Consider the following 25,250-nt stretch of genomic DNA (forward strand, 5'->3'; position numbering starts at 1 on the left):
GTTAGGGTTGGAGCTAAATTTAGGGTTAGGGATAGGGCTAAATTTAGGGTTAGGCTTCTTTCACACCTGCATCGGTGCGGGGCCGTCGCAATGCAATACCGACGCACGTTGTGAAAATTGTGCACAACGTGGGCAGCGGATGCAGTTTTTCAACACATCCGCTGCCCAGTCTATGTCCTGGGGAGGAGGGGGCGGAGTTACGGCCGCGCATGCGCGGTCGGAAATGGCGGACGCGACGTACAAAAAAAGTTACATTGAACTTTTTTTGTGACGATGGTCCGCCAAAACACAACGGATCCAGTGCATGACAGACGTGACGTGTGGCCATCCGTCGCGATCCATCGTCAATACAAGTCTATGGGCAAAAAACGCATCCTGCGGGCACATTTGCAGGATCTTTTTGTCCAAAAGGACGGATTGCGACGGATGCCACATGACGCAAGTGTGAAAGTAGCGTTAGGGTTGGGGCTAAAGTTAGGGCTAGGGTTGGGGCTAAACTTAGGGCTAGGGTTGGGGTTGGGACTAAATTTAGGGTTAGGGCTACGGTTAGGGTTGGGGCTACAGTTAGGGTGAGGGTTGCGGCTAAGTTAGGGTTAGAGTTTGGATTAGGGTTACGATTGGGATTAGGGTTAAGGTTAGGGTTGGGATTAGGGTTAGGGGTGTATTGGGATTAGGGTTAGGGTTGAGATTAGGATTAGGGGTGTGTTGGATTTAGGGTTTTGATTAGGGTTGGGATTAGGGTTGTTTTGAGGTTAGGGTTGTGATTATCGTTAGGGTTGTGATTAGGATTATGGATCGGGTTGGGATTAGGGTTAGGGGTGTGTTGGGGTTAGGGTTGGAGTTAGAATTGGGGGGTTTCCACTGTTGAGGTACATCAGGGGGTCTCTAAACGCCACAGGTAATTTTGCGCTCAAAGTCAAATGGTGCTCCCTCCCTTCTGAGCTCTGCCGTGCGCCCAAACAGTGGTTTACCCCCACATATGGGGCATCAGCGTACTCGGGATAAACTGGACAACAACTTTTCGGCTCCAATTTCTCCTGTTACCCTTGTGAAAATAAAAACTTGGGGGCTAAAAAATCTTTTTTGTGGAAAATTGTTTTTTTTTTTTTCAAGACTCTGCATTATAAACTTCTGTGAAGCACTTGGGCATTCAAAGTTCTCACTACACATCTAGATAAGTTCCTTGGGGGTCTAGTTTCCAAAATGGGGTCACTTGTGGGGGGTTTCTACTGTTTAGGTACATCAGGGGCTCTGCAAACGCAACATAATGCCCGCAGACCATTCTATCAGTCTGCATTCCAAAACGGCGCTCCTTCCCTTCCGATCTCTGCTGTGCGCCCAAACAGTGGTCTCCCCCACACGGGGTATCAGTGTACTCAGGACAAATTGGACAACAACATTTGGGGACCAATTTCTCTTGTTACCCTTGTGAAAATAAAAATTTGGGGGCTAAAAAATATTTTTTGGGAAAAAATATGATTTTTTTTATTTTCATGGCTCTACATTATCAACTTCTGTGAAGCAGTTGGGGGGTCATAGTGCTCACCACACATCTAGATAAGCTCTTTGGGGGGGTCTAGTTTCCAAAATGGGGTCACTTGTGGGGGATTTCTACTGTTTAGGTACATCAGGAGCTCTGCAAATGCAACATGACGCCCGCAGACCATCCCATCAAAGTCTGCATTCCAAGCGGCGCTCCTTCCCTTCCGAGCCCCGATGGGTGCCCAAACAGTGACCCCCCCACATATGGGGTATCAGCATACTCAGGACAAACTGGTCAAAAGATTTTGGGGTCCAATGTGTCCTGTTACCCTTGAGAAAATAAAAAAATTGCAGGCTAGAAAATAATTTTTGAGGGAAAAAAAAAGGATTTTTTATTTTCACGGCTCTATTTTATAAATTTATGTGAAGCACTTGGGGGTTTAAAGTGCTCACCCCACATCTAGATAAGTTCCTTAAGGGGTCTAGTTTCCAAAATGGTGTCACTTGTGGAGCGTTTCCACTGTTTAGGCACATTAGAGGCTCTCCAAACGCGACATGGCATCCGATCTCAATTCCAGCCAATTCTACCTTGAAAAAGTCAAACGGCGCTCCTTCTCTTCCAAGCTCTTCGGTGCGCCCAAACAGTGGTTTAACCCCACATATGGGGTATCGGCGTACTCAGGAGAAATTGCACAACAAAATTTATGGTTACATTTCTGTTTTTACACTTGTGAAAATAAAAATAAAATGGTTCTGAAGTAAAATGTTTGCAAAAAAAAGTTAAATGTTCATTTTTTTCCTTCCACATTGTTTCAGTTCCTGTGAAGCACGTAAAGGGTTAATAAACTTCTTGAATGTGGTTTTGAGTACCTTGAGGGGTGCAGTTTTTAGAATGGTGTCACACTTGGTTATTTTCTATCATATAGACCCCTCAAAATGACTTCAAATGTGATGTGGTCCCTAAAAAAAAAAAATGGTGTTGTAAAAATGAGAAATTGCTGGTCAAATTTTAACCCTTATAACTCCCTAACAAAAAAAATGTTGTTTCCAAAATTGTGCTGATGTAAAGTAGACATGTGGGAAATGTTATTTATTAACTATTTTTGTGACATATCTCTCTGATCTAAGGGCATAAAAATACAAAGTTTGAAAATTGCAAAATTTTAAATTTTTTTGCCATATTTCCGTTTTTTTCATAAACGCAAGTAATATCGAAGAAATGTTACCACTAATATGAAGTACAATATGTCACGAAAAAACAGTCTCAGAATCAGCAGGATCTGTTAAAGCGTTCCAGAGTTATAACCTCAAAGTGACAGTGGTCAGAATTGTAATAATTGGCTCGGTCATTAAGTACCAAATTGGCTCTGTCACTAAGGGGTTAAACTTCTCCACAACAGTATCACGGACCTGCCTGTTGTGTTCCGTGGTCTCCATGATGCTCTCTGTGCTTCATACAGAACCCTGAGACTATAACAGAGCAGGTGCATTTATACGGAGACTTGGTTACACACAGGTGGATTATATTTATCATCATTAGGCATTTAGGACAACATTGGATCATTCAGAGATCCACAATGAACTTCTGGAGTGAGTTTGCTGCACTGAAAGTAAAGGGGCCGAATAATATTGCACGCCCCACTTTTCAGTTTTTGAATTTCCACAACAATGTAAAAATAACCAATAAATGTCATTCAACTTCACAATTGTTTTCCACTTGTTGTTGATTCTTCACCAAAAATTTACATTTGGTATCTTTATGTTTGAAGCATGATATGTGGGAAAAGGCTGAAAAGTTCCAGGGAGCTGAATACTTTCGCAAGGCACTGTATACCACAGTGTGTGCATGAGGGGGGCAATATATATATATACACCACAGTGTGTGTATGAGGGGGGGGGGGCAATATATACCACAGTGCGTACGAGGGGGGCAATATATACCAGAGTGTGTGCATCCAGAGTGTGTGCATGAGGGGGGGGCAATATATATATACCAAAGTGTGTCTAAGAGGGGGGCAATATATACCACAGTATGTGTATGAGGGGGGCAATATATACCACAATGTGTGTATGAGGGGGGCAATATACACTGCTCAAAATAAAGGGAACACTTAAAGGGATCCTGTCACCCCCAAAATCGAAGGTGAGCTAAGTCCACCAGCATCAGGGGCTTATCTACAGCATTCTGGAATGCTGTAGATAAGCCCCCGATGTATCCTAAAAGATGAGAAAAAGAGGTTAGATTATACTCACCCAGGGGCGTTCCCGCTGTGGTCCGGTCTGATGGGTGTTGCGGTCCGGTCCAGCGCCTCCCATCTTCTTACAATGACGTCCTCCTCTTGTCTTCACGCTGCGGCTCTGGCGGGAAAGGTCAGAGAGGCCCGACGCCTGTGCACTGCAGTACTTTGCTCTGCTCTCAACAAGGCAGACAAAGTACGCCGGAGCCGCAGCGTGAAGCCCAGAAGAGGACGTCATCCTAAGAAGATGGGCGTCGCGGTCCGGTCTGGAGCCTATCAGACCGGACCGCCCGCCCAGGTGAGTATAATCTAACCTCTTTTTCTTATCTTTCAGGATACATCGGGGGCTTATCTACAGCATTCCAGAGTGCTGTAGATAAGCCCCTGATGCCGGTGGGCTTAGCTCACCTTCGATTTTGGGGGTGACAGATTCCCTTTAAAAATGAGAATATAACTCCAAGTAAATCAAACTTCTGTGAAATCAATCTGTCCACTTAGGAAGCAACACTGTTTGACAATCAATTTCACATACTGTTGTGCAAATGGAATAGACAACAGATGGAAAATATGGGCAATTATCAAGACACCCTCAATAAAGGAGTGGTAATGCAGGTGGGGACCACATCTCAGTACCAAAGCTTTCTGGCTGATGTTTTGGTCACTTTTGAATGTTGGTTGTGCTTTCACACTCGTGGTAGCATAAGACTGACTCTACAACCCACACAAGTGGCTCAGGTAGTGCAGCTCATTCAGGATGGTACATCAATGCGGGCTGTGGCAAGAAGGTTTGCTGTGTCTGTCAGCGTAGTGTCCAGAGGTTGGAGGCGCTACGAGGAGACAGACCAATACACCAGGAGAAATGGAGGGGGCCGTAGGACAACAACCCAGAAGCAGGACCACTACCTCAGCCTTTGTGCAAGGAGCAACAGGAGGAGCACTGCCAGATCCCTGCAAAATGACCTCCAGCAGGCCACAAATGTGCATGTGTCTGCACAAACGGTTAGAAACCGACTTCATGAGGATGGTCTGAGTGCCCGCTGTCCACAGATGGGGGTTGTGCTCACAGCCCAACACCGTGCAGGACACTTGACATTTGCTACAGAACACCAGGATTGGCAAATTCGCTACTGGTGCCCTGTGCTCTTCACAGATGAAAGCAGGTTCACACTGAGCACATGTGACAGAGTCTGGAGACGACGTGGAGAGGGATCTGCTGCCTGCAACATCCTTCAGCATGACCAGTTTGGCAGTGGGTCAGTAATGGTGTGGGATGGCATTTCTTTGGAGGGCCGCACAGCCCTCCATGTGCTCGTCAGAGGTAGCCTGACTGCCATTAGGTACCGAGATGAGATCCTCAGACCCCTTGTGAGACCAAATGCTGGTGCGGTTGGCCCTGGGTTCCTCCTAATGCAGGACAATGCCAGACCTCATGTGGCTGGAGTGTGTCAGCAGTTCCTGCAAGATGAAGGCATTGAAGCTATGGATTGGCCCGCCCGTTCCCCAGACCTGAATCAGATTAAACACATCTGGGACATCATGTCTCGCACCATCCACCAACGTCACGTTGCACCACAGACTCTCTAGGAGTTGGCGGATGCTTTAGTCCAGGTCTGGGAGGAGATCCCTCAGGAGATCATCTGCCGCCTCATCATCAGGAGCACGCCCAGGCATTGTAGGGAGGTCATACAGGCACGTGGAGGCCACACACACACTACTGAGCATCATTTCCTTGTCTTGAGGCATTTCCACTGAAGTTGGATCAGCCTGTAACTTCATTTTCCACTTTGATTTTGAGCATCATTCCAACTCCAGACCTTTGTGGGATATTTGTTGTGATTTACGTTGATAATTTTTAGGTTTTATTGTTCTCAACACATTCCACTATGTAATGAATAAAGATTTACAACTGGAATATTTCATTCAGTGATATCTAGGATGTGGGATTTTAGTGTTCCCTTTATTTTTTTGAGCAGTGTATATACCACAGTGTGTGCATGAGGGGGGGCAATATATATACCACAGTGTGTGTATGACGGAGGCAATATATATACCATATTAGGGTGGATATATACCACAGTGTGTGTATGATGGGGGCAATATATATACCATATTAGGTGGGATATATACCACAGTGTGTGAATGATGGGGCAATATATATACCATATTAGGTGGGATATATACCACAGTGTGTGTAGCAGGGGGGCAATATATACCACAGTGTGTGTATGAGGGTGGGCAATATATACCGTGTGTTTATTAGGGGTAGCAATATATACCACAGTGTGTGTATGAGGGGGGGCAATATATACCACAGTGTGTGTATGAGGGGGGGGGCAATATGTACCACAGTGTGTGTATGAGGGTGGGCAATATATACAGTAATTATTAGGGGGAGCAATATATACCACAGTGTGTGTATGAGGGTGGGCAATATATACCGTGTGTGTATTAAGGGGGGACAATATATCACGTGTTAGTTTGAGAGATGTTAACTTTGTGGGCGTGTGAGATGTGAAAAAAATGTAGAAATCTTGACAGGGTATAAAGACTTTTTCAAGGCCCTTTATTCTGATTAATGTTGGGTGCTTGGTGTTTTGTCTCCAGCGCCGGTGCCATGGCTTACACCCCTTTTTTTAGTCTCTGCAGGATTCTCTTTCCTCCTCTGTTTGCCTGCAGTTGTATACGGGATGAGCCGTTTTCTCGCCGTCTTGCGCAGTTGGCTAATGATGGTCGCTATTATTGCGGCAGGGAATACGCTCCAAAGCTTCAGGGACCACAGTTTCCTCAGTGATAAGCTGTACACAGGGAAGCCTGGCCAAGGTAAATGTGAGCCCCACCTCTCATTCCCCTCACACCACCCCAGTAAAACATTGCTCCTGTCATCAGAGGGGTGCTCATCACTGGAGATGGGGGTTCAGTATTCATATAAAGGGAGGGTATGAGATGTGGGGAAGGGTATTGTAAGTGAAGTTTTCATTCCTCTGGTGTAACTTAGGCCCTCCGTGGGGGAATCATAAATGGCATGCGCCAGGCGTGCATCATGTGACCATGTAACCGTAATCTTTTTTTTTTTTTCCAGTTAATGGTCTGCAGGCTCGGACATTTGGGATCTGGACGCTGCTGTCCTCCGTGATCCGCTGCGCCTGTGCCATAGACATCAAGAATAAAATGTAAGCATAAATCAGAAACCTGTCCGTAGCTCCCATTCCCATCTTGTCCTCGCCCTGTGTTTGTTTTTTTTCTATTCCCCCATGTAGTCTTTGTCCTATGTTGTCTAACTCCCATGGATCCTTGCCTTGTGTTTTCTAATATCATTTCCCAATGAGGCCCTCGCCATGCGTTTTGTAGCTTTCTGGTGACCTTGCCATGTATTTTCTGGCCTCATTCTCCAGTGGCATCCTCACCCTTGTTTGCCATCTCTGATTCCCGGTGGTTGTTTCTCGCCCTGCGTTTGCCATCCCCTTTCCCCGGTGGTTGTTCCTCGCCCTACGTTTGCCATCCCCATAACCCGGCGGTTGTTCCTCGCCCTGCGTTTGCCATCTCCATTCCCCAGCGGTTGTTCCTCGCCCTGCGTTTGCCATCTCCATTCCCCAGCGGTTGTTCCTCGCCCTGCGTTTGCCATCTCCATTCCCCAGCGGTTCTTCCTTCCCCAGTGGTTGTTCCTCGCCCTGCGTTTGCCATCTCCATTCCCCAGCGGTTGTTCCTCGCCCTGCGTTTGCCATCTCCATTCCCCAGCGGTTGTTCCTCGCCCTGCGTTTGCCATCTCCATTCCCCAGCGGTTGTTCCTCGCCCTGCGTTTGCCATCTCCATTCCCCAGCGGTTGTTCTTCGCCCTGCGTTTGCCAGCCCCTTTCCCCGGCGGTTGTTCCTCGCCCTGCGTTTGCCATCCCCATTTCCCTGGCGGTTGTTCCTCGCCCTGCGTTTGCCAGCTCCTTTCCCCGGCGGTTGTTCCTCGCCCTGCGTTTGCCAGCTCCTTTCCCCGGCAGTTGTTCCTCGCCCTGCGTTTGCCATCCCCATTCCCCGGCGGTTGTTCAGCGCCCTGCGTTTGCCATCCCCTTTCCCTGGTGGTTGTTCCTCGCCCTGCGTTTGCCATCCCCATTCCCCGGGGGTTGTTCAGCGCCCTGCGTTTGCTGTCCCCAGCGTTTGCCGTCCGCGGCGGTTCCTCGGACTGCGTTTCGGTTGTTCCTCGTCCTGCCTTTGCCGTTCCCGGCGGTTGTTCAGCGCCCTGCGTTTGCCAACCCCATTCCTCCATGGTTGTTCAACCATTCCCCTGTGTAGTCCCTGCGATGTATTTTCTGACCTCATTCCCCCATGGAGTCATTGACCCGCATTTGCGATCTCCATTTCCTCGGGGTGTCCTGGCCTTGCATTTTCAAGCCCCCATATTTTTTAACCCCAATCCCCATGGTTGTTCTCACCCTGCATTTGTGTTGTTCATGCAGGCTGTATCACATCACCCTGTGGACATTCATCATGGCTTTGGCACACTTCTTGTCAGAAGTCTGGGTTTACCACACTGCACAGATGACGATTGGAGTCATGGCACCATTGATGGTTGCAAGTGAGTAATAAATTATGCTGGTGGCTCCAGTCCCAGAGCTTCTCCCTCCTCTGACTGGTGTCACTGGTTTTGTGATGGCAGTTTGTTTGTACAATTTCACATTACAATTGGAACATAAATATTGTGATCACAGAAAGGAGTACCGGTATGTCTTTTTATCACCAGCTTTTCTTGTCTTCATGCATCATTATCTGTTGCTACTTTTGTCAAAGAAAGAATGTGGTATTTTCCATCATCTGAGGTGCTGACAGGATGTACATATAGAGTACTAGTTAAAAGTTTGGATACCCCTGTGGATGCAAAAGTTTTCCTTGTTGTTACTGGCATGTGCACTCAGACTAAAGGCAGCAAAAATACAAAGAAGCACATATAGAAACAAGGCGTAAAGAAACAGGTTTGACTATTCAGAATGTTACCCCTCAGATTCCTCTTGTACATTCTGTGGTAGATCAGCTCAGCGGCTCACAGAGGTAGTCACAGGAACGCTTTCCATTTAAGTTTCAACTGGTTTATTGTTAAAAAAAAAAAAAAACATTGCATAAACCAGTGCAAAATTAGATCAAACAAAAACGTCCCTTCTGCTATAACGGGAAAACAAAATAACATACAGTGTAGTCTTTGGGGATCTGCCCGTTCAAGGGAAAAAAAAAATGGTTCAGTTCTCTTTAACATGAGCACAGCTCTGGATCTCATCTTAAGAAACACTGAATGAGTCCAAAGGTTCTGCAGTTAGCTTCTGGACCCACACCCTGGGGTGTGAACAAACTCCCACCCACTCTTCATGACAAAAAAAAAAAAAGAAAGAAGCAGCAGCCGCCTCTACTGAGGCAGGCAAAAAAAAAAAAAAAAAGCCGCTGGTACTGAGGGACGGCAAAGAATAAAAAGCCTCTACTGAGGACTACAAAAAAGATGACTTGTATGGACTGAGCAACACAAGCACTGGATCACAGAGAGATGCAGTAAAGCTGAGCAGATGGTTCTTCCATGTGTTGCCCACGGTGAAGCACAGGGGGAGGCTGTGATTGGGGGGGGTCTGCTGGTGACACGTGGGTGATTTATTTCAAATAGTTGGCAAATAGCACAGCGTGGACACTGTAGCGACCATCGTCCCATCTGGTCTGTCCTTAGTGGGACCATCATTTGTGATGCAACAGGACAATTACCCAAAACCCCTCTAGGTGATGTGACCAAAAAGTAGACATAGAGAGGCAGCGTCAGAGGTCATGGCGTCCAATCGCTCAATCTCAACTTAAGTGAGATGTTGTGATAAGTGGGAGCTTCTTCAGAACAGTTGAAGACATGACAAAGGGGGCTAGAGGCATAGAGTAATTGAAGGCAGTAAGGAGTTTGAGGACTGACACAAACCAGCATGTGACACCCGGCTCTTTAGCTCTTGAATCCAGACGTGCTCTTTCTTTCCTTCTATATTTTGCTGCCTTCAGTCTGAATCTACACTGTGTTCCAAATTATTATGCAAATAATATTTCCTCATATTTTCTCTAAATTACCTATCTGAATTGCAGTCATTGTTATTATCCAGTCATCTACTATTCTAGTATAATTGCAGTGTTTTGGAACAAACTGCCTATGAAAACAGTATCTTTAAAAAAAAAAATGAACACTCAAAATGCATGTTCCAAATTATTATGCACAGCAGAGTTTTCAACCTTTTGTTTTTTATTTTGAACAAAAAAATGGTCAATTGTGAAGTTATAAGCATTATCAGCTTATTACAAAATGAAATCAAACAGTTTTCAAGTGAAAACTTTATTCTAGGTGATGTTACATTTGCACATAGGACCCCTTGTTCGAAAGAAGCTTCTGAACTCTCTCGTCCATTGAATTTGTCAGTTTTTGGATGGTTTCTGCTTCAATTGTTTTGCATGTGGACAGAATACCCTCCCAGAGCTGTTGCTTAGATGTGAACTGCCTCCCGCCATCATAGACACTCCTTTTGATGATGCTCCAGAGGTTCTCAATGGGGTTGAGGTCAGGGGAAGATGGTGGCCACACCATAAGTTTGTCCTCTTTTATGCCCATAGCAGCCAGAGATGCAGATGTGTTTTTTGCAGCATGAGACGGTGCATTATCATGCATGAAAATGATCTTGCTGCGGAAAGCACGGTTCTTCCTCTTGAACCATGGCAGGAAGTGTTGTTTTAGAAACTCCACATAGATTATGGAGTTCATCTTTACCCCTTCAGGGATCAGAAAGGGGCCGACAATCTCTCTCCCCATGATTCCAGCCCAAAACATTACTCCACCTCCTCCTTGTTGGCGCCTTAGCCGTGTTTTCATGGGGTGTCCATCAATCAGCCATCCTCCACTCCATCCGGACCATCGAGCGTTGCACGGCACTCATCAGTGAACAAAACAGTTTGGAAGTCAGTCTTCATGTATCGTTTGGCCCACTGGAGCCGTTTCTGCTTGTGTGCAGTGGATAGAGGTGGTCGACAGGATGGCTTTCGCACAGCTGCAAACCTCTGAAGGACCCTGCATCTTGTTGTTCTGGGGACGTTGGAGGCACCAGCATTTTCAAAAACTTGTCTGCTGCTATGACAAGGCATTTTTGCAGCTGCTCTTTTAACCTTACGCAATTGCCTGTTGGAAAGAGTCCTCATTTTTTCCTTATCAGCACGCACACGTGTGTGCTGGGAATCAGCTACATACTTCTTGATTGTCTATGATCACGATGAAGTGTCTTGACAATGTTGATTGTACTCATGCCTTGACCTAAATACTCCACAATTTGTTGCTTCTCAGCAGCCGACACATCCTTTTTCTTTCCCATTTTGGCAAAAAATGTAGGCTGCTTAATAATGTGGAACAGCCTTCTTAAGTAGTCTTGCCTTTATTTGGACACAACTGCCAAACTAATTTGCACAGGTATCTGCAATTGCTTTCAGTGATATAAAGAGCCCTGACACACATCACCATCAATGAGTTTAAATGACAAACAAAAAAATTCTAACCTTATCACTCCTAAACTCTTTGTGCAGAATAATTTGGAACACAGTGTACAATGTGAACATTCCAATAATAATGAGGAAAACCACAACTTTTGGCTGATACTGTATATTGTTAACAAGAAATCACTGTTTTACTGTTACACTATAGCTTCCATAGGTCAGGATTCAACTGTGCTCATGTTATGGCTCCCCCTTCCTGATCAGACAAGGTCTTGCACCATCTGCTCATCATCCATAACCTACGAATCACTGCTTTTATTTGCTCTGGATCCTACGTCTCCGGTGGCCGGTCTGTGCAAGTGCGGAGCATCATCTGCTTTTCTCTGCGTGTGTGTGTGTGTGTGCGTGCGCGTGTGTGTCATGGTCTGCTTGTCTCTGCCTGTGTGTCTTATTGTCTGTTTGTTTCTGCCCCTGTTGACGGTGCATGCATCAATAATATGAGAGAACTGCTGAGATCCAGCTCCTACCTTTGAGGAGGAAGGGGCTCTGCCTTGGAACGACGTCAGGACATGAGACAGGCTTGTCGCTTGTGCTTCATAGTGGTGGTCTTAGCTAAGTTCACATTGCGCTGTAAGCAGTCCGTTAACGCTGCCATTAAGCCCTATTTCCGGCACATCGCTAGCGCACGTCCAAAATGGGCGGACCCTGGGACGTGGGCTGCAGTGTTTCTGGGTCCGTCACTGCTAGCGCAGATAGAGCATCTGCTAACTCTATCTGCGCTAGCGCGATCACATTTCTGCACTTGTGTTAACGCAGCCCGTTCAACACATGCGTTAAACGGGCTGCTTTAACGCAATGTGAACTGGATGGAGGAGGGAAGATGAGGGTGGAATTGCAGAATCTTCAGGGGGGGGGGGGGGGAAGTGTGATCAGAGCCTGGGGAGATAGTAAAATCTTTGGGAAATGATGGATTGTGAAGCATGGGGGGAGAGTGGTGTCGCAAAGCCTGTAGGTGGTGGTGGGCAGAGTCTGCAGATTAGGTGTGTGTTCAGATTGTTTTATTTCTATAGCGCCAGCATGTTCCGCAGCACTTTACATTTTAGATCTGCTTATCATACTGCTCTTCTCCCATCCCCACAGGCTTCTCCATTATGGGAATGGTCATTGGTTACCAATATCTAGAGCTTCTGCCTGAACCCCCCAGCTCCAGCACCAAGAAGAGGAACTGATGGAAGTGCAGACCCTCGCCCCCTGAACCTGTGACCTTTCACCTCCGATGCCATGTGGGACTCCCAGGAGACAGGACTTAAAAGGAACATTCCACCATCTTTTCATGACTTCTTTATTTAAATAAACCATGATGTGGTTGTGATTGCGGCAGCCGATCTTTGGTTCTGAGGCGTTTCTTCTCCCGGCTCATGTGTGGAGTGGGACCTCCTGTGAGGTCAACTGGCATGGCGCTGGTCCCTGTGCAAAGGAAGTATGTAGTTGTCATGCTTAGGAATGCAGCCCCCATCCAGTCACCCACACCGCAGTCAGTAACGTGAGGCTCGTGTTTCAGCAGTATGGTTAATGATTATGGCGGAGCCCCTCTCCCAACAAGGACAGATGAGAAGCAGTAGCACCACAGAGCCCAAAGCCAGGTACTTACCTATTGGCGCATGGCCACGGAGCCGTACTGGACGTCCACAGTGTCCGTAGTATGGCCTGACACTAGTGGCTGCAACAACAGTGGCTGTCACCAGAGAGCGCTCTACCCCACCCCCCCAGGCTGCAGCATTGTGGGTGGACACTACTATAATTATTTTTATATAGCGCTAACATATTCCGCAGCGCTTTACAGTTTGCACACATTATCAGCGCTGTCCCCGATGGGACTCACAAACTAAATTCCCTATCAGTATGTCTTTGGAACGTGGGAGGAAACCTACACAAATACGGAGAGAACATATAAACTCTTTGCAGATGATGTCCTGGGTGGGATTAGAACCCAGGACTCCAGCGCTGCAATGCTAACCACTGAGCTACTATCTTATGTTATGTCAAGTGTGTTATAACTTTACCATTCAGGTGCTACCCCAGACAGCCGAGACGCCGCCTGCGGGGTGTGGAAGGGACAGCCATTGTAAAATATCACTAGGATAAGGATTAGAAGAGGGGCATTGGCACACAGACACTGTGCAGGGGGCAGGAAACAAGGCTGGGAGGGGGGGACGACACATTGTGATCTACTTACCGCGTGTGGTGCCCCCAGATTTGCCCTCTGCCTACGGAGGTCAGACTTAATGAAGGCTGCAAAGAAGAAGAAGCAGAAGTCATGGGCACAGTATGTTGAAGAGATGGCTAAGCTTCTTCTGGGAACCTCCACTGCTGCATCAGCGTCTAGAAGACACAGTGTGCACACAGCCTTACTGCGGAAGTATCCCAACCTCTGGATCCTGTCAGGCGGATACGTGCTGATACTTTCCCCATATTGTAGGACACAGAACACATTCCCCTACACCTCCCCAAGACAACACAGCTGCTATTGCTCTCTCTTATCAGCCATGAATACATACCAGTAATAATTGCTCCCACCAGCAGGAAACAGCAGAGGAAAACGTTACCCAGCTTCACCCCAAACGTATCCAGGATCCGACCCTGCGCCGTGGTGAAGACAAGTCCGAACACCTGTGGAGAGGAGAAGCATTATCCAAGGCGCCACATCTGCCCAGCACACACAGAGTTAAGCAGTCTGATCTCAGCGATTCGCTGCGCGGTGGGCGGAGCCTGGCATTAGTCACGGTGACACTCTGTCCTCTGACTGCAACATGTCACACCGCAAGGGGTCACGACCTCACAGTATTGACCAGTGATCAGTACAGGGACACATGGGTAGGACAGGAGCAGCTAAGCACATCGTCAGCAGAGCATCGCTCCACTGCAGATTATTACACCATAAACCTCCAGAGCTGCAGAACAGCACTGCTGACGGATACATAGTGATATCCTGCAGATTATTACACCACTAATCTTTCCAGAGCACCTCCTGATGTGTCTGCAGATTATCGCACCACTGGCTTCAGGGATAGGGTGGAGCTGCTCAGATCAGCTGCATGGGATAAAGTTCAGAGGCCGATTGTTGAGCGACTTCGGGGAATGTCAGATATGTCTAATCTTTAACTCTTGCTCTGCTGGAATTACACTGGGCTCATGGTGCATTTTATGCAGAGCCTGTGAGGCAAACCTACACCACACTGCTCTCCCTCTACACCAGTGTTTCCCAAACTCATGGCCCCAACAGGTCATGTTCTCAGGATTTCCTAAGTGTTGGAAAGGGAGAAAAATTCCAAGTGCGGTGAAATTGCAAAAAAGTGCAATCCCACAAGTGTGCGATTGCACTTTTTTTTGCAATTTCGTCGCACTTGAAATTTTTTTCCCGTTTGAGAACACGACATGCTAAAACTAATGATGATGTTCAAAAGTACAACTCGTCACGCAAAAATTAAGCTCTCACATGGCCATATTGACGGAAAAATAAAAAAAAGACTTATGGCTCTGGAAAGAAGGGTAGCAAAAAACAAACGCAAAACCGAAAAAAGAAGTTAAAAAAAAAAAAGTTAAATAAAAAAATTAAAAATAAGTTTAATTTGGGCATGTTTCAATAGCCTCCTTGGGAGGCTAGAAGCTGCGATATCTGTAGCAGAGGCGATCGAGTTCTCTATGTAGAAGAATTACAGCATTGCTACAGGGTGGCTCTCACAGCAATTCGGCATAAACAACCACAGAGGTCTCAAGGAGACCTCTGGTTGTCATGCCGATGACCCCCCCGATCACGTGACGGAGGTCACCGGAGCACGCATTTCCAGCCGGAAGTGCTTGTTACATGCCACTGTTTGACAGCGATATTTAACTTGTTAATCACGATCCACCCGCGCCTATTGCGGGCACATGTAAGCTGTTCAAAACAGCCAACATGTTCCGGCTTTGATGCGGGCTCACCGCCGAAGCCCATATCAAAGCAGGGATTCTGCCATCGGACTTACTATTCCGTCGAATGGCAGAAAGGGGTTAAGCTCTCTATCCCTTTAAATATTACACAGTCTTTCACTTTGAGCTGTGCCCAGCTCTGTCCCACGTAACCACAGATAATACGTTCATGTCCTGTGCGTGGTGGACTGCAACCAGATCAATGTTCCTGGCTGTTTAACCCCCTAGATGCCACACTTACTGTTAACTATAGCATCTAAGAGGTTTGACAGTGGGAGAAAGTTCCCTTTCTGAAGCCAAAAGCCCTAGTCAGAGGTCGAATACGGGCAAGGTCTGGTATGTTGCTACAACCATCTCACCACCCCCTCGGCCAGGAAAGCAACACTAATGAAGGAAAAAAAAAAAAGATGAAAAAAAAAAAAACTATTGATTTGCTTTAGTTTATGTAAAAAATCCTGCCAATTTTCTGGATGTCTAGTGTGGTGGAATATGTATAGGTTTATATGTGTAACCAGCAATAATTTAACATCTGTCCGGAGACTGCAGGTCTCACAGGGGGTCACAGCATATGGTATCAAGAGCAAGCAGTCTACCGTCTTCAATCTCACCAGGGGGCCTTGCTGGGAACCAGAAAAGGGAAACATTTCACACCTTCTAGCCAAGTTGATGTGTTCCATTCTATATTCGTACCCCCCGCAGACTACAAAGTTAGGTATTTCTGTAAGTTTTCTCCTGTTTATTTTTATAACTTTTTCAAATTTGTATGTCTTTATATTACCATATTTTTATAACTTTTATTGTAAGCACTGTACCTTTTATATTAAAAGCATTAAACTTTAACTAGTTGAACCTTGTATGTTCTAAAGAATCTATAGCCTTAAACTGTGTGAGCCTTATGATTGGCAGACAGTAGTAGTAAAATTTCCGGGACTCCTCTCCCATGTATTCGGTGAGTGGTGGCAGCGTGTATGAGCGGGTGTGTGATTTATGCTCCCATTACAGCATAGGACAGAGGTTAAATGCTGGACAGAGAGGGGAGATAGATTAACCCTTGCAGGCGTAACCCCAAGTTGCGTGCTGAGAGCAGGTACGTGACAAATTGGTGGCAGCAGTGGGATAGAATTATTTCTATTAGAGCATTAGTACATGGTTTAAGCAATTATTCCCTGTACTAAAGAGTTGGTATCCTTGCGAGGAGCACACCAGTTCTACAAGGTTCAACTCAGTGCTTACTTAGACATACCTGCAAACAGTTTCCCTTCTCTATTTTTCTATTCTTTTATTTGGCAAAGGCTGTTCGATATGGCAGCCCAGCACAAGAAGCAGAGCAAAGAGGCTCTGACCAACCTCTGTGAGCAGAGAGGAATAAAGACGGCTGACAAATCCAAGGAACTGCTGATACGCACCTTGGTCGAGCAGGACAGAGCAAAGTACTGGAACGTCTGGCCAAGGAGAAAGTCCACCTCAGAGAGACTGAGCAATGCCAGCTCTTGCACCGGAGATACCTGATGGAAGTGCCAGTGCTGAGGAGACTATGGACTCTACTTTACAAATGGACTTACAACAGCTGTGCATGCAGCTTATTCTACAGTACAGACAGTCTGCAGAACGCCAGGATGAGAGAGAGGATGCAGAGCGCCGGGAGGAGAGAGCTTTCAAGCTTCAGATGGCTCAAATAGAGCGGGGTATCAGTCCTCAGCTAACCCCCTCCCAGGACATAAATCCAAGGAGACCACGTCTGGAAAACTTAACTGTGATGGAGAAGGATACGGACTTACTTACCTTTGGGGGTTTGAAAAAAAACCTGCAGGCAATACCATCTACCCCGTGAGTAGTGGGTACAGTATCTAACCCCAGGGTTGAGAGGCAAAGCCCTGGAAGTTTTTGCTGGCCTCCCACCAGAGCTAGATGGGAACTATGAGGCCATAAAGAGGCCCTGATCAGGAAATACAATCTAACCCCAGAAGTGTATCGGAGAAAGTTCCGGAACCTACAACGTGGATCAAATGACAGCTATGTGGATGTTGTGAGCACCTTGAGGACCACGTTCCACCAATAGATCAGGGGACTTTCTGTTAATAGTTTTGAGGACTTAACGGATCTTATGGTCAAGGATCAATTTCTTCACATGTGCCCCACGGATGTACGACAATTTGTGTGTGATCGGGAACCACAAAATGCGGATCACGCTGCAAAGATTGCGGACTGTTATGTGCCTAACAGGATGCCTGAGGTGCGGAAGCCATTAGAATTCGTCGGAAGGGAGGCAAGCCAAACAGGGACCCTTCTCCCTCTGCCGGCCGATCACCAGTGCTGCCCAAGCCCGCCTCCTATGGGATCCCGGGTAATAGACATTCTTTAGGTGATGCAAGTCGGTGCTTCTCCTGCAACAAAATGGGACATGTTAGCGCTGTCTGCCCTGATAGGGAGAAATGCCCAACTACAATCACAAAGCCGTCTGTGTCCCCACCGTCTGTCCTCTTTGTGGCCGGCTCTGATGCGACGACTAATGAGAACTGTCAACCTGTCACTATTGACAAAGTCACCATTGGTCTCAGAGACACTGGGGTAGAGGTGACTCTGGTGCATCCAGCAATGGTAAACCCTGCCGCTATCATACCAGGAAGGACTATGTCTATAACCGGGATTGGAGGGGTCAGCCCTGCCGTGCCCATGGCCCGTGTGTACCTGGACTGGGGAGCAGGGAAAGGACTGAGAGAAGTGGGAGTATCAGAGGCTATTCCCACCAATGTGTTGCTAGGCACAGACCTGGGGAGGATGGTGTCCCACTATGATCCTCCCTTGCAAGTAAATGCTACCGAGAAGGTGGAAGCAAGTGACCCACCATAGATCCCGTGCGAGGAGGGAAAATGTACCAATGCACAGGACTGTACATATGTGGCAGCTGTGACCCAGAGTCAGGCTGCGGCTCAGACTCAACCCCAGAGATTAAAGGATGAGTCTCAGACAGAACTGCCAGAGCAGGAGGCCCTTACTGTGGCCCCGGAGCCTCCTCACATGGCAGACCCAACAAGGTCCCTGATAACAGACACTGAAAACTCAGCTTCAGACCAGGGCATGGCAGTAACACTAGGCCAGGGGCTGCAGACTGACAGAGCTTCCAAGAGGCCCTGCGGACAGATGTCAGTCTGGAGAAGCACAGATGTCTTCCAGGCCAGCCCCCTGCTGCTTCTGACAAAGAGAGAGTATACTGGGACAAGGGCAGACTGTGTAAAGAGACTCTCCCCACAAATACTACAGAACCTTGGGACTGTGAAAAGCGGCTGGTCGTCCCTTATCTATTTAGGGAACAATTATTGAGAATTGCTCATGAAATTCCTCTGGCCGGACACTTTGGAATACAAAAGACTAAAGTTTGACTGACACATAACTTCTATTGGCCCAAGATGGGGACATATATTGTCAATTACTGTCGATCACGTGTAGTTTGTCAGAGAGTTGGAAAGTCCGGGAATATACAGAAAGCTCTATTGATACTACTGCTTGTGATCGATGAGCCTTTCCAGCAAGTGGCTGTGGATATCATAGGGCCACTTGCAATCCCTAGCAGCTCTGGCAAAAAGTACATCCTCACAGTGGTGGGCTATGCTATATGATACCCGGAAGCTGTGGCACTGTCCTTTATTCGAGTAGACAAAGTGGCGGATGCTTTACTGACTGTTTTCTCTTGTGTGGGATTCCCCAGGGAAATGTTAACTGATCAGGGGACCCAATTCAAGTCCAGGCTAATGGAAAGCCTCTGCGAAAAAATACAAGTACAGCATTTTGTGGCCAGCGCCTATAATCCCCAAACCAACAGTCTCTGCGAGCGTTTTAACGGAACATTAAAACAAATGTTGAAAATGCTGGTAGAGAGTGGGAGCGGTACCTCCACCATCTGTTGTTCGCATACAGAGAGGTACCCCAGGCAACTACAGGATTCTCCCCATTTGAACTGGTTTATGGGAAGAGGGTCAGGGGGGGGCCACATGATTTGATTAAGGACTGTTGGGAGGATGACCCCAAAACTATGGGAGTCTCAGTGGTTGAATATGTACTGCGGCTCAGAGAAAGAATGCAAAAACTCAGCAACCAGGCCTATGTGAACGTGACCCAGGCCCAAATCACCCAGAAGGTCTGGTACGACCGTAATGCCAGACTGAGGGCCTACAAGGAGAGGCAGAAGGTTTGGGTGTTGGTCCCTATGTTACAGAATAAATTACAGGCCACATGGGAGGGACCATGCACTGTACACAAGCGGCGAAAGCATTAAGCTACTTACAGGTAGCGGCATTTTTCGGAGGCCCATGACAGCACTACGAGAGAGGGGATCCGCCCTTCAGGAACAGGAAACCTACAGAGATACAAAAGGGCGGCACCTCTCCCTATGCATCAGTTGTATATTAGAGCCTGAGAGGACTACCGCGGTTAGTAGCACACAAATATTATATACAGTTTATATACAAAACTAATCCAATACAAATACCACTCGTGAGATCTATATATATCTCATTATATACATTATAGGAAGTGCAACCCCCACGTGAATAGGGAGGGAACTAAGGGTGCTGTCATGGGCCTCCGAAAAATGCCGCTACCTGTAAGTAGCTTAATGCTTTATTCGGACTCCCATGACAGCACTACGAGAGAATTACAGAGATGTAAAACTACCTTAGGGAGGGACTATAGCTTGCAGCACCCTTAACCCGAAGGTGAGATCAGAGGAGCACCCCAAGTCCAACCGATAGTGCTTGAAAAAGGTGGAAGGGGACGACCACGTAGCTGCCTTACATATCTGGTCGATTGATACTCCAGATCTTTCCGCCCAGGATGTAGCCATGGCCCTGGTGGAATGCGCCCTCAGATTCTGCGGAGCCGGACCTCCACCTGCAGTATAAGCCAGAGAGATAGCCTCCCTAATCCACTTCGCTAGTGTGAACTTCGAAACTCTAAGCCCTTTCCTAGGACCTTGGAAGGATAAAAATAACGCATCCTCTCTCTTCCAAGCGTTAGTGACTGTGATGTATTCTAACAGGCATCTCCTAACATCTAATGTATGGAGTAGTTCTTCTTTAGCGTTAGAGGGGTTAGGGAGAAATGATGGTAACACTATCTCCTGTGATCTGTGAAAATGTGAGGCGACTTTTGGCAAATAGGCGGGGTCCGGTTTTAGGACTACTCTGTCCTGTAAAAACTCTGTATATGGGGAGAGTCTAGAGAGTGCTTGAATGTCCCCTACTCTACGAGCAGATGTTATCGCTACCAAGAACGCTGTCTTGAGGGACAATAATTTAATTGAAGCAGAATGTAAGGGCTCAAACGGTTCTCTAGTCAAGGCTGACAGGACTAGGTTGAGATCCCAAGGTACCGACCTGTTCTTGTGTATAGGTCTAGCTCTATTAGAAGCTTTTATAAACCTTGATACCCAATAGTTATTAGCAACGTTACAAGAAAACAGGGCCCCCAGGGCTGAGACTTGTACTTTTAGTGTACTTGTGGATAGGTTTAGCTCTAACCCTTTCTGCAGGAATTCTAAAATTTGGTTAATTGGTAACCCTTCTTCAATTCTGAAATCTGAAGAGGCCAAGAACTTCCTCCAGGTTCTAGAGTAGATCTTTGTTGTTATATTTTTTCTACTCTTCATAAGGGTATCAATTAAGTTTGGGGAAAAACCTCTGTTTTTTAATAATGACCTCTCAAACACCATGCCGTCAAATGGAGCCCCTTCACCTGCGGATGGGTGATCGGACCTTGATGGAGTAAATTGGGAATGTCCGGAAGTACCCAGGGGTCTTCCACCGACATGGTCCTGAGCCACGCGAACCAAGCTCTCTTGGGCCAGAAAGGGGCGACCAGTATGACCCTTGCTCGGTCCTCCCTTATTTTCCTGACCACAAGAGGTAATAGGCCCAGCGGGGGAAACGCATAAGCCAAACGGAAGTCCCATTTGATCAGGAAGGCGTCCACTGCCAACGGATTCTCCCTGGGATTCAGAGAACAGAATTTTTTTGTTTTTCTGTTGTCCCTGGTGGCAAACAGGTCCACGTCTGGATGACCCCACATGTGGACGATTTGACCGAAGATGTCTCTGTTCAGGGACCATTCCCCTTGTTTTAAGGTGTTGCGGCTTAGAAAGTCCGCTTTTATGTTTTCTTTCCCTTTTAAATGTAGAGCAGTTAAAGATAGTAAACTGCTCTCTGCTGTCTGGAGAAGGCGGTCTGCTACTTCCATCAGAGATTCGGAGTGTGTACCACCCTGGTGGTTTACGTAGGCTACTGCCACCTGGTTGTCGGAGAGGATCTTGACATGGTGACCCTGTAGATACACGAGGAGTTTTTTAACTGCTAGTTCAATAGCCATTAACTCTCTCTGATTGGAGGAAGCTGATGTTTGAGGGTCCCATAGCCCTTGAACTACGATGTCACCCATGTGCGCCCCCCATCCCGTAGGGCTGGCGTCAGTTGTTATTACACGAGTCACATGTGTCACCCAGGGAACTCCTGCCGACAGATTGCCTTCCACTAGCCACCATCTGAGAGATGTAAGTACTACTGGACTTAACGTCACCTGACCCTGCAAGGACCCCTGTAAGGCTCTATCATTGTCCAGAACCTCAAACTGTAAAGGTCTGGTATGGAATTGGGCCCAACGGACGGCAGGAATGCACGAAGTTAGGGATCCTAACAGTGACATAGCCTGTCTAAGGGTCATGGATGGTTTATTAATCGCCTTCAACACCTGTTGTTGAATGTGGAGTAATTTATCAGGCGGCAGACAGCATTGTTGGGTCTCTGAATTTAATAACAGTCCGAGGAATCTCTGAATTTTTAGGGGCTGTAAACGGGATTTGTCATAATTTATAATCCAGCCCAGATGTTCTAGTTTGGCTATGGCTGTCTTTGCTTGTGAAAGGCAATGACCTGCTGAATTCCCCACAATAAGGAAATCATCCAGATAAGGTATTATGAGGATATCGGATTCTCGCAAATATGCCATAACCTCAGCGACTGCCTTGGTAAATACCCTAGGAGCTGCAGAAATGCCGAAGGGAAGGGCTCGATATTGAAAATGACGAACAATTCCCTCTATAGACACCGCCACCCTCAGGAACCTCTGGAAGTTCTCATGGATAGGAACATGATAGTATGCGTCCTTAAGATCTACAACTACCATAAAGCAGTGTTTGAACAACATCTTTATTGTAGTACTGATAGACTCCATTTTGAAGGTTTTATTAACCAGGAATTCATTAAGAGATTTAAGATTAATGATGGTCCTAAATGACTTATCTGGTTTTTGAATCAGAAATAGAGGAGAGTAGAACCCTCTTCCTCTTTCTGAATCTGGGATCTCAATCAGCACCTTTTTAAGACATAAATTGGTGACTTCAGCTTCCAAAGCCGTTTGTTCAATAGAGGAGGAACGTAAGGGGGTTAATTTGAACTTATCCCGAGGCCAATGGTCAAACTCCAGTCTCAGACCGTCTGATATAATGCCTCGGACCCAGTCACTATTAGTGATGTCAGACCATGCGGAAGAGAAGGCTGCCAATCTCCCTCCCACAGGGATTGCTAGTCATTGGTCTGACTTTTTACGTTCTTTTGAGGAACGGCGGAACATATAGCCCGTACCTCTCTTGCGTCTATCCTCCCATCTGAAATTATCTCTCGAGGGTGAGGACGCGCGTTTCCTTCCGCGACCAAACCTCCTTCTGTTGAAGGGGCGACGGTAAGATGCTGATGGCAGATTAGGGAACTTCTTCTTATCATCACCTGCTTTTTCAAGCAAGTCATCCAGAGTTGGTCCGAAGAGATATTCCCCTTTACATGGGATAGCGCAGAGCTTGGATCTTGATTGGATGTCACCAGACCAACATTTTAACCATAAGGCTCTACGAGCCGCGTTGGAAAGACCTGCTGCTCTGGCCGCCATTTTGACGGAATCCAGTGAAGCGTCCGACAGGAAGGCCGCAGCATCTTGAATCACTGGGAGCGCATTCAGGATTGTATTCCTGGATGCACCTTCCTTAAGTTGTGACTCTAACTGATCCAGCCAGACCATTAAGGATCTGCCTGTACACGTTGCGGCCACCGCTGGTCTCAGAGATCCGGCCGCCATCTCCCAGGTACCTTTAAGGAAGGTGTCTGCCTTCCTATCGAGCGGATCTTTAAGGGTCCCCATATCCTCAAAGGGTAATGAGGCTTTTTTGGACGCTTTCGCCACCGCTGCATCTAGCTTAGGGGCCTTGTCCCAGGTATCAACGGCTGCATCCTCAAAGGGATACCTGCGTTTTAAAGCTGGTGGTAACGAGCCTTTTTTCTCCGGTTTCTTCCACTCACGGAGAATTAAATCTTGAACTTTATCTATCACCGGAAAGGATCTGCGCTTCTTATGGTCTAATCCGCTGAACATTATTTCCTGCCTGGAAGGTTGTGTTTTAGGCTCTTCCAGGCCCATGGTACCCCTGACCGATTTAACTAGTTTGTCCACTCGGTCCAGCGGTAGACAAAACCGGCCAGAGTCCTCTTCCGATGACGAGGAAGAGGGAATAGAGCCATAGGAACCTTCCTCTTTTTCTTCCTCCGAAGATTCAGAGATTAAGGGAGTTTTAGGTTTTGAACTTCCCGCCTGGGATAGAGACCGCAGGGATTCCCTTACTTCCATACGGATCATCTCTTTTAAGTTAGCCGTATTTGCAGATTCTTCCGCTACCTAGGGGAGGACAATAAGGTGATACCATCTATCCGACCTGATGTCCCTTAACCCCTACCACACCTGTAGACCTCACCGTCTGTTGTATACAGGGGGCACATAATTTTTTAGGGTAAGAATCTGGTAAAGGGATTCCACACAGGGCGCACTCCTTATGTTTCGTCTTTGCACTTCTCTTCCCCTAGAATGACAAAGTATAAGGGGGCCCGCGTCACTGAGTGAACATTCACGTAGATCACTTACCAGTGTACGCCAAATCAAGGTACCGGAACACGAGGGGGTTCTTTCCCAGTCGAAGCTCTCGATCCCTGCTTGGACGAGCTTTTGCGGCTGGACTGGTCACTCCTGACATGCTCCTTCTCCAAGGGCTTCTGTCGCACCTCCAGTAGCTGAGGCTGCTCACCACCACTCTCCATGATGGAAGTGTGACCAAAAGCAGGGCTCTAAATCCGACACCTGCTTAAATCCCCCTGGGTTCCGGTCAGCAGACTGCCTGGCGTCATCCCATTGGTTTCTGCTGACCAGACCGCAGTTGGGAGGTCAGCGGTAGTTAGTGGGGAATCCGGTGTCCAGGATCGATGGGCGCCGCCATCTTGGATAGACTGCGCATGCGCAGCCATCCAGTAACCCGGAAGCGCCTGCCGACTCCGCCCCCGGCGTCACAGCATTCCGGAAACGCTCCTGAGAGCGGTGCAGGACGCCGGAGATGTGCGACAGCGCTCCGGTCGGCGCCGCTTTCCCGTCACCGCTACCCCACTCCACCACTGCACCGCCGCATCGCTGCAAGAACCAAGGGGGGCATATACTTACCAACGCCGGCATAGAATGGAGATCAGGCAATCCTCCGGACCCTGCTCCCTGCTGCCATACGCCACCGACGTGCAGTCCAGCCAGGACCACCGTGGCGCCTCCAGGGACATCCGCACCGGCCGAGGTAGGAGACCCCCCCGCTACCAGATTCGGCCGGCCGGCCTGGGATCCACTACGGAGAATTTCATCTGTAGGATCCTGTCCCTCCAGGAACAGGAAACCAACTGATGCATAGGGAGAGGTGCCGCCCTTTTGTATCTCTGTAGGTTTCCTGTTCCTGAAGGGCGGATCCCCTCTCTCGTAGTGCTGTCATGGGAGTCCGAATAAATGATGTTAATTATGTGGTGACCCTAGATGAGCATGAAAAGCGTCAGAAAGTATTTCATGTAAATATGTTGAAGGCTCATCATGACAGGGAGTCCTGTGTCGTACCTGTCTGTGGCCTGCCTAAAGAGGGGGAGGCTGATCTGTTACTAGATGTGGGGGCTTGGGACTCAGTACATGGAGTCCCTGGAGTAAGCAGAATTTAACCCTGAGCTATCCCACAGTCAGAGGTCTGAGCTGATGGGGG

At 47.4% G+C, this 25,250-nt stretch overlaps 2 protein-coding genes across 5 annotated transcripts in view; one reads left to right on the forward strand and one right to left on the reverse strand.

Moving 5' to 3' along the window:
- The window catches only part of ERG28 (ergosterol biosynthesis 28 homolog), a 17,930-nt gene extending 5,350 nt beyond the window's left edge, over positions 1-12,580 (forward strand). For 2 of the 3 annotated variants that reach the window (XM_077267549.1, XM_077267548.1), the window contains exons 2-5: positions 6,357-6,539; positions 6,799-6,889; positions 8,161-8,279; positions 12,329-12,580. In XM_077267549.1, coding sequence (XP_077123664.1) covers positions 6,407-6,539; positions 6,799-6,889; positions 8,161-8,279; positions 12,329-12,417 — 432 coding nt within the window. In that variant the 5' untranslated portion in view covers positions 6,357-6,406 and the 3' untranslated portion in view covers positions 12,418-12,580. The remainder of the gene's footprint in view (positions 1-6,356; positions 6,540-6,798; positions 6,890-8,160; positions 8,280-12,328) is intronic. The other variant, XM_077267550.1, reaches the window with a different exon arrangement.
- FLVCR2 (FLVCR choline and putative heme transporter 2) overlaps positions 12,514-25,250 on the reverse strand; it is a 19,728-nt gene continuing 6,991 nt past the window's right edge. Inside the window, exons 8-11 of one of the 2 annotated variants that reach the window (XM_077267546.1) lie at positions 13,747-13,858; positions 13,425-13,480; positions 12,840-12,908; positions 12,514-12,655 (exon numbers count right to left, since the gene is read on the reverse strand). In XM_077267546.1, coding sequence (XP_077123661.1) covers positions 12,840-12,908; positions 13,425-13,480; positions 13,747-13,858 — 237 coding nt within the window. In that variant the 3' untranslated portion in view covers positions 12,514-12,655. The remainder of the gene's footprint in view (positions 12,656-12,839; positions 12,909-13,424; positions 13,481-13,746; positions 13,859-25,250) is intronic. The other variant, XM_077267547.1, reaches the window with a different exon arrangement.

This window comes from Ranitomeya variabilis, chromosome 1, assembly GCF_051348905.1.
Source record: "Ranitomeya variabilis isolate aRanVar5 chromosome 1, aRanVar5.hap1, whole genome shotgun sequence".
Taxonomy (NCBI): domain Eukaryota; kingdom Metazoa; phylum Chordata; class Amphibia; order Anura; family Dendrobatidae; genus Ranitomeya; species Ranitomeya variabilis.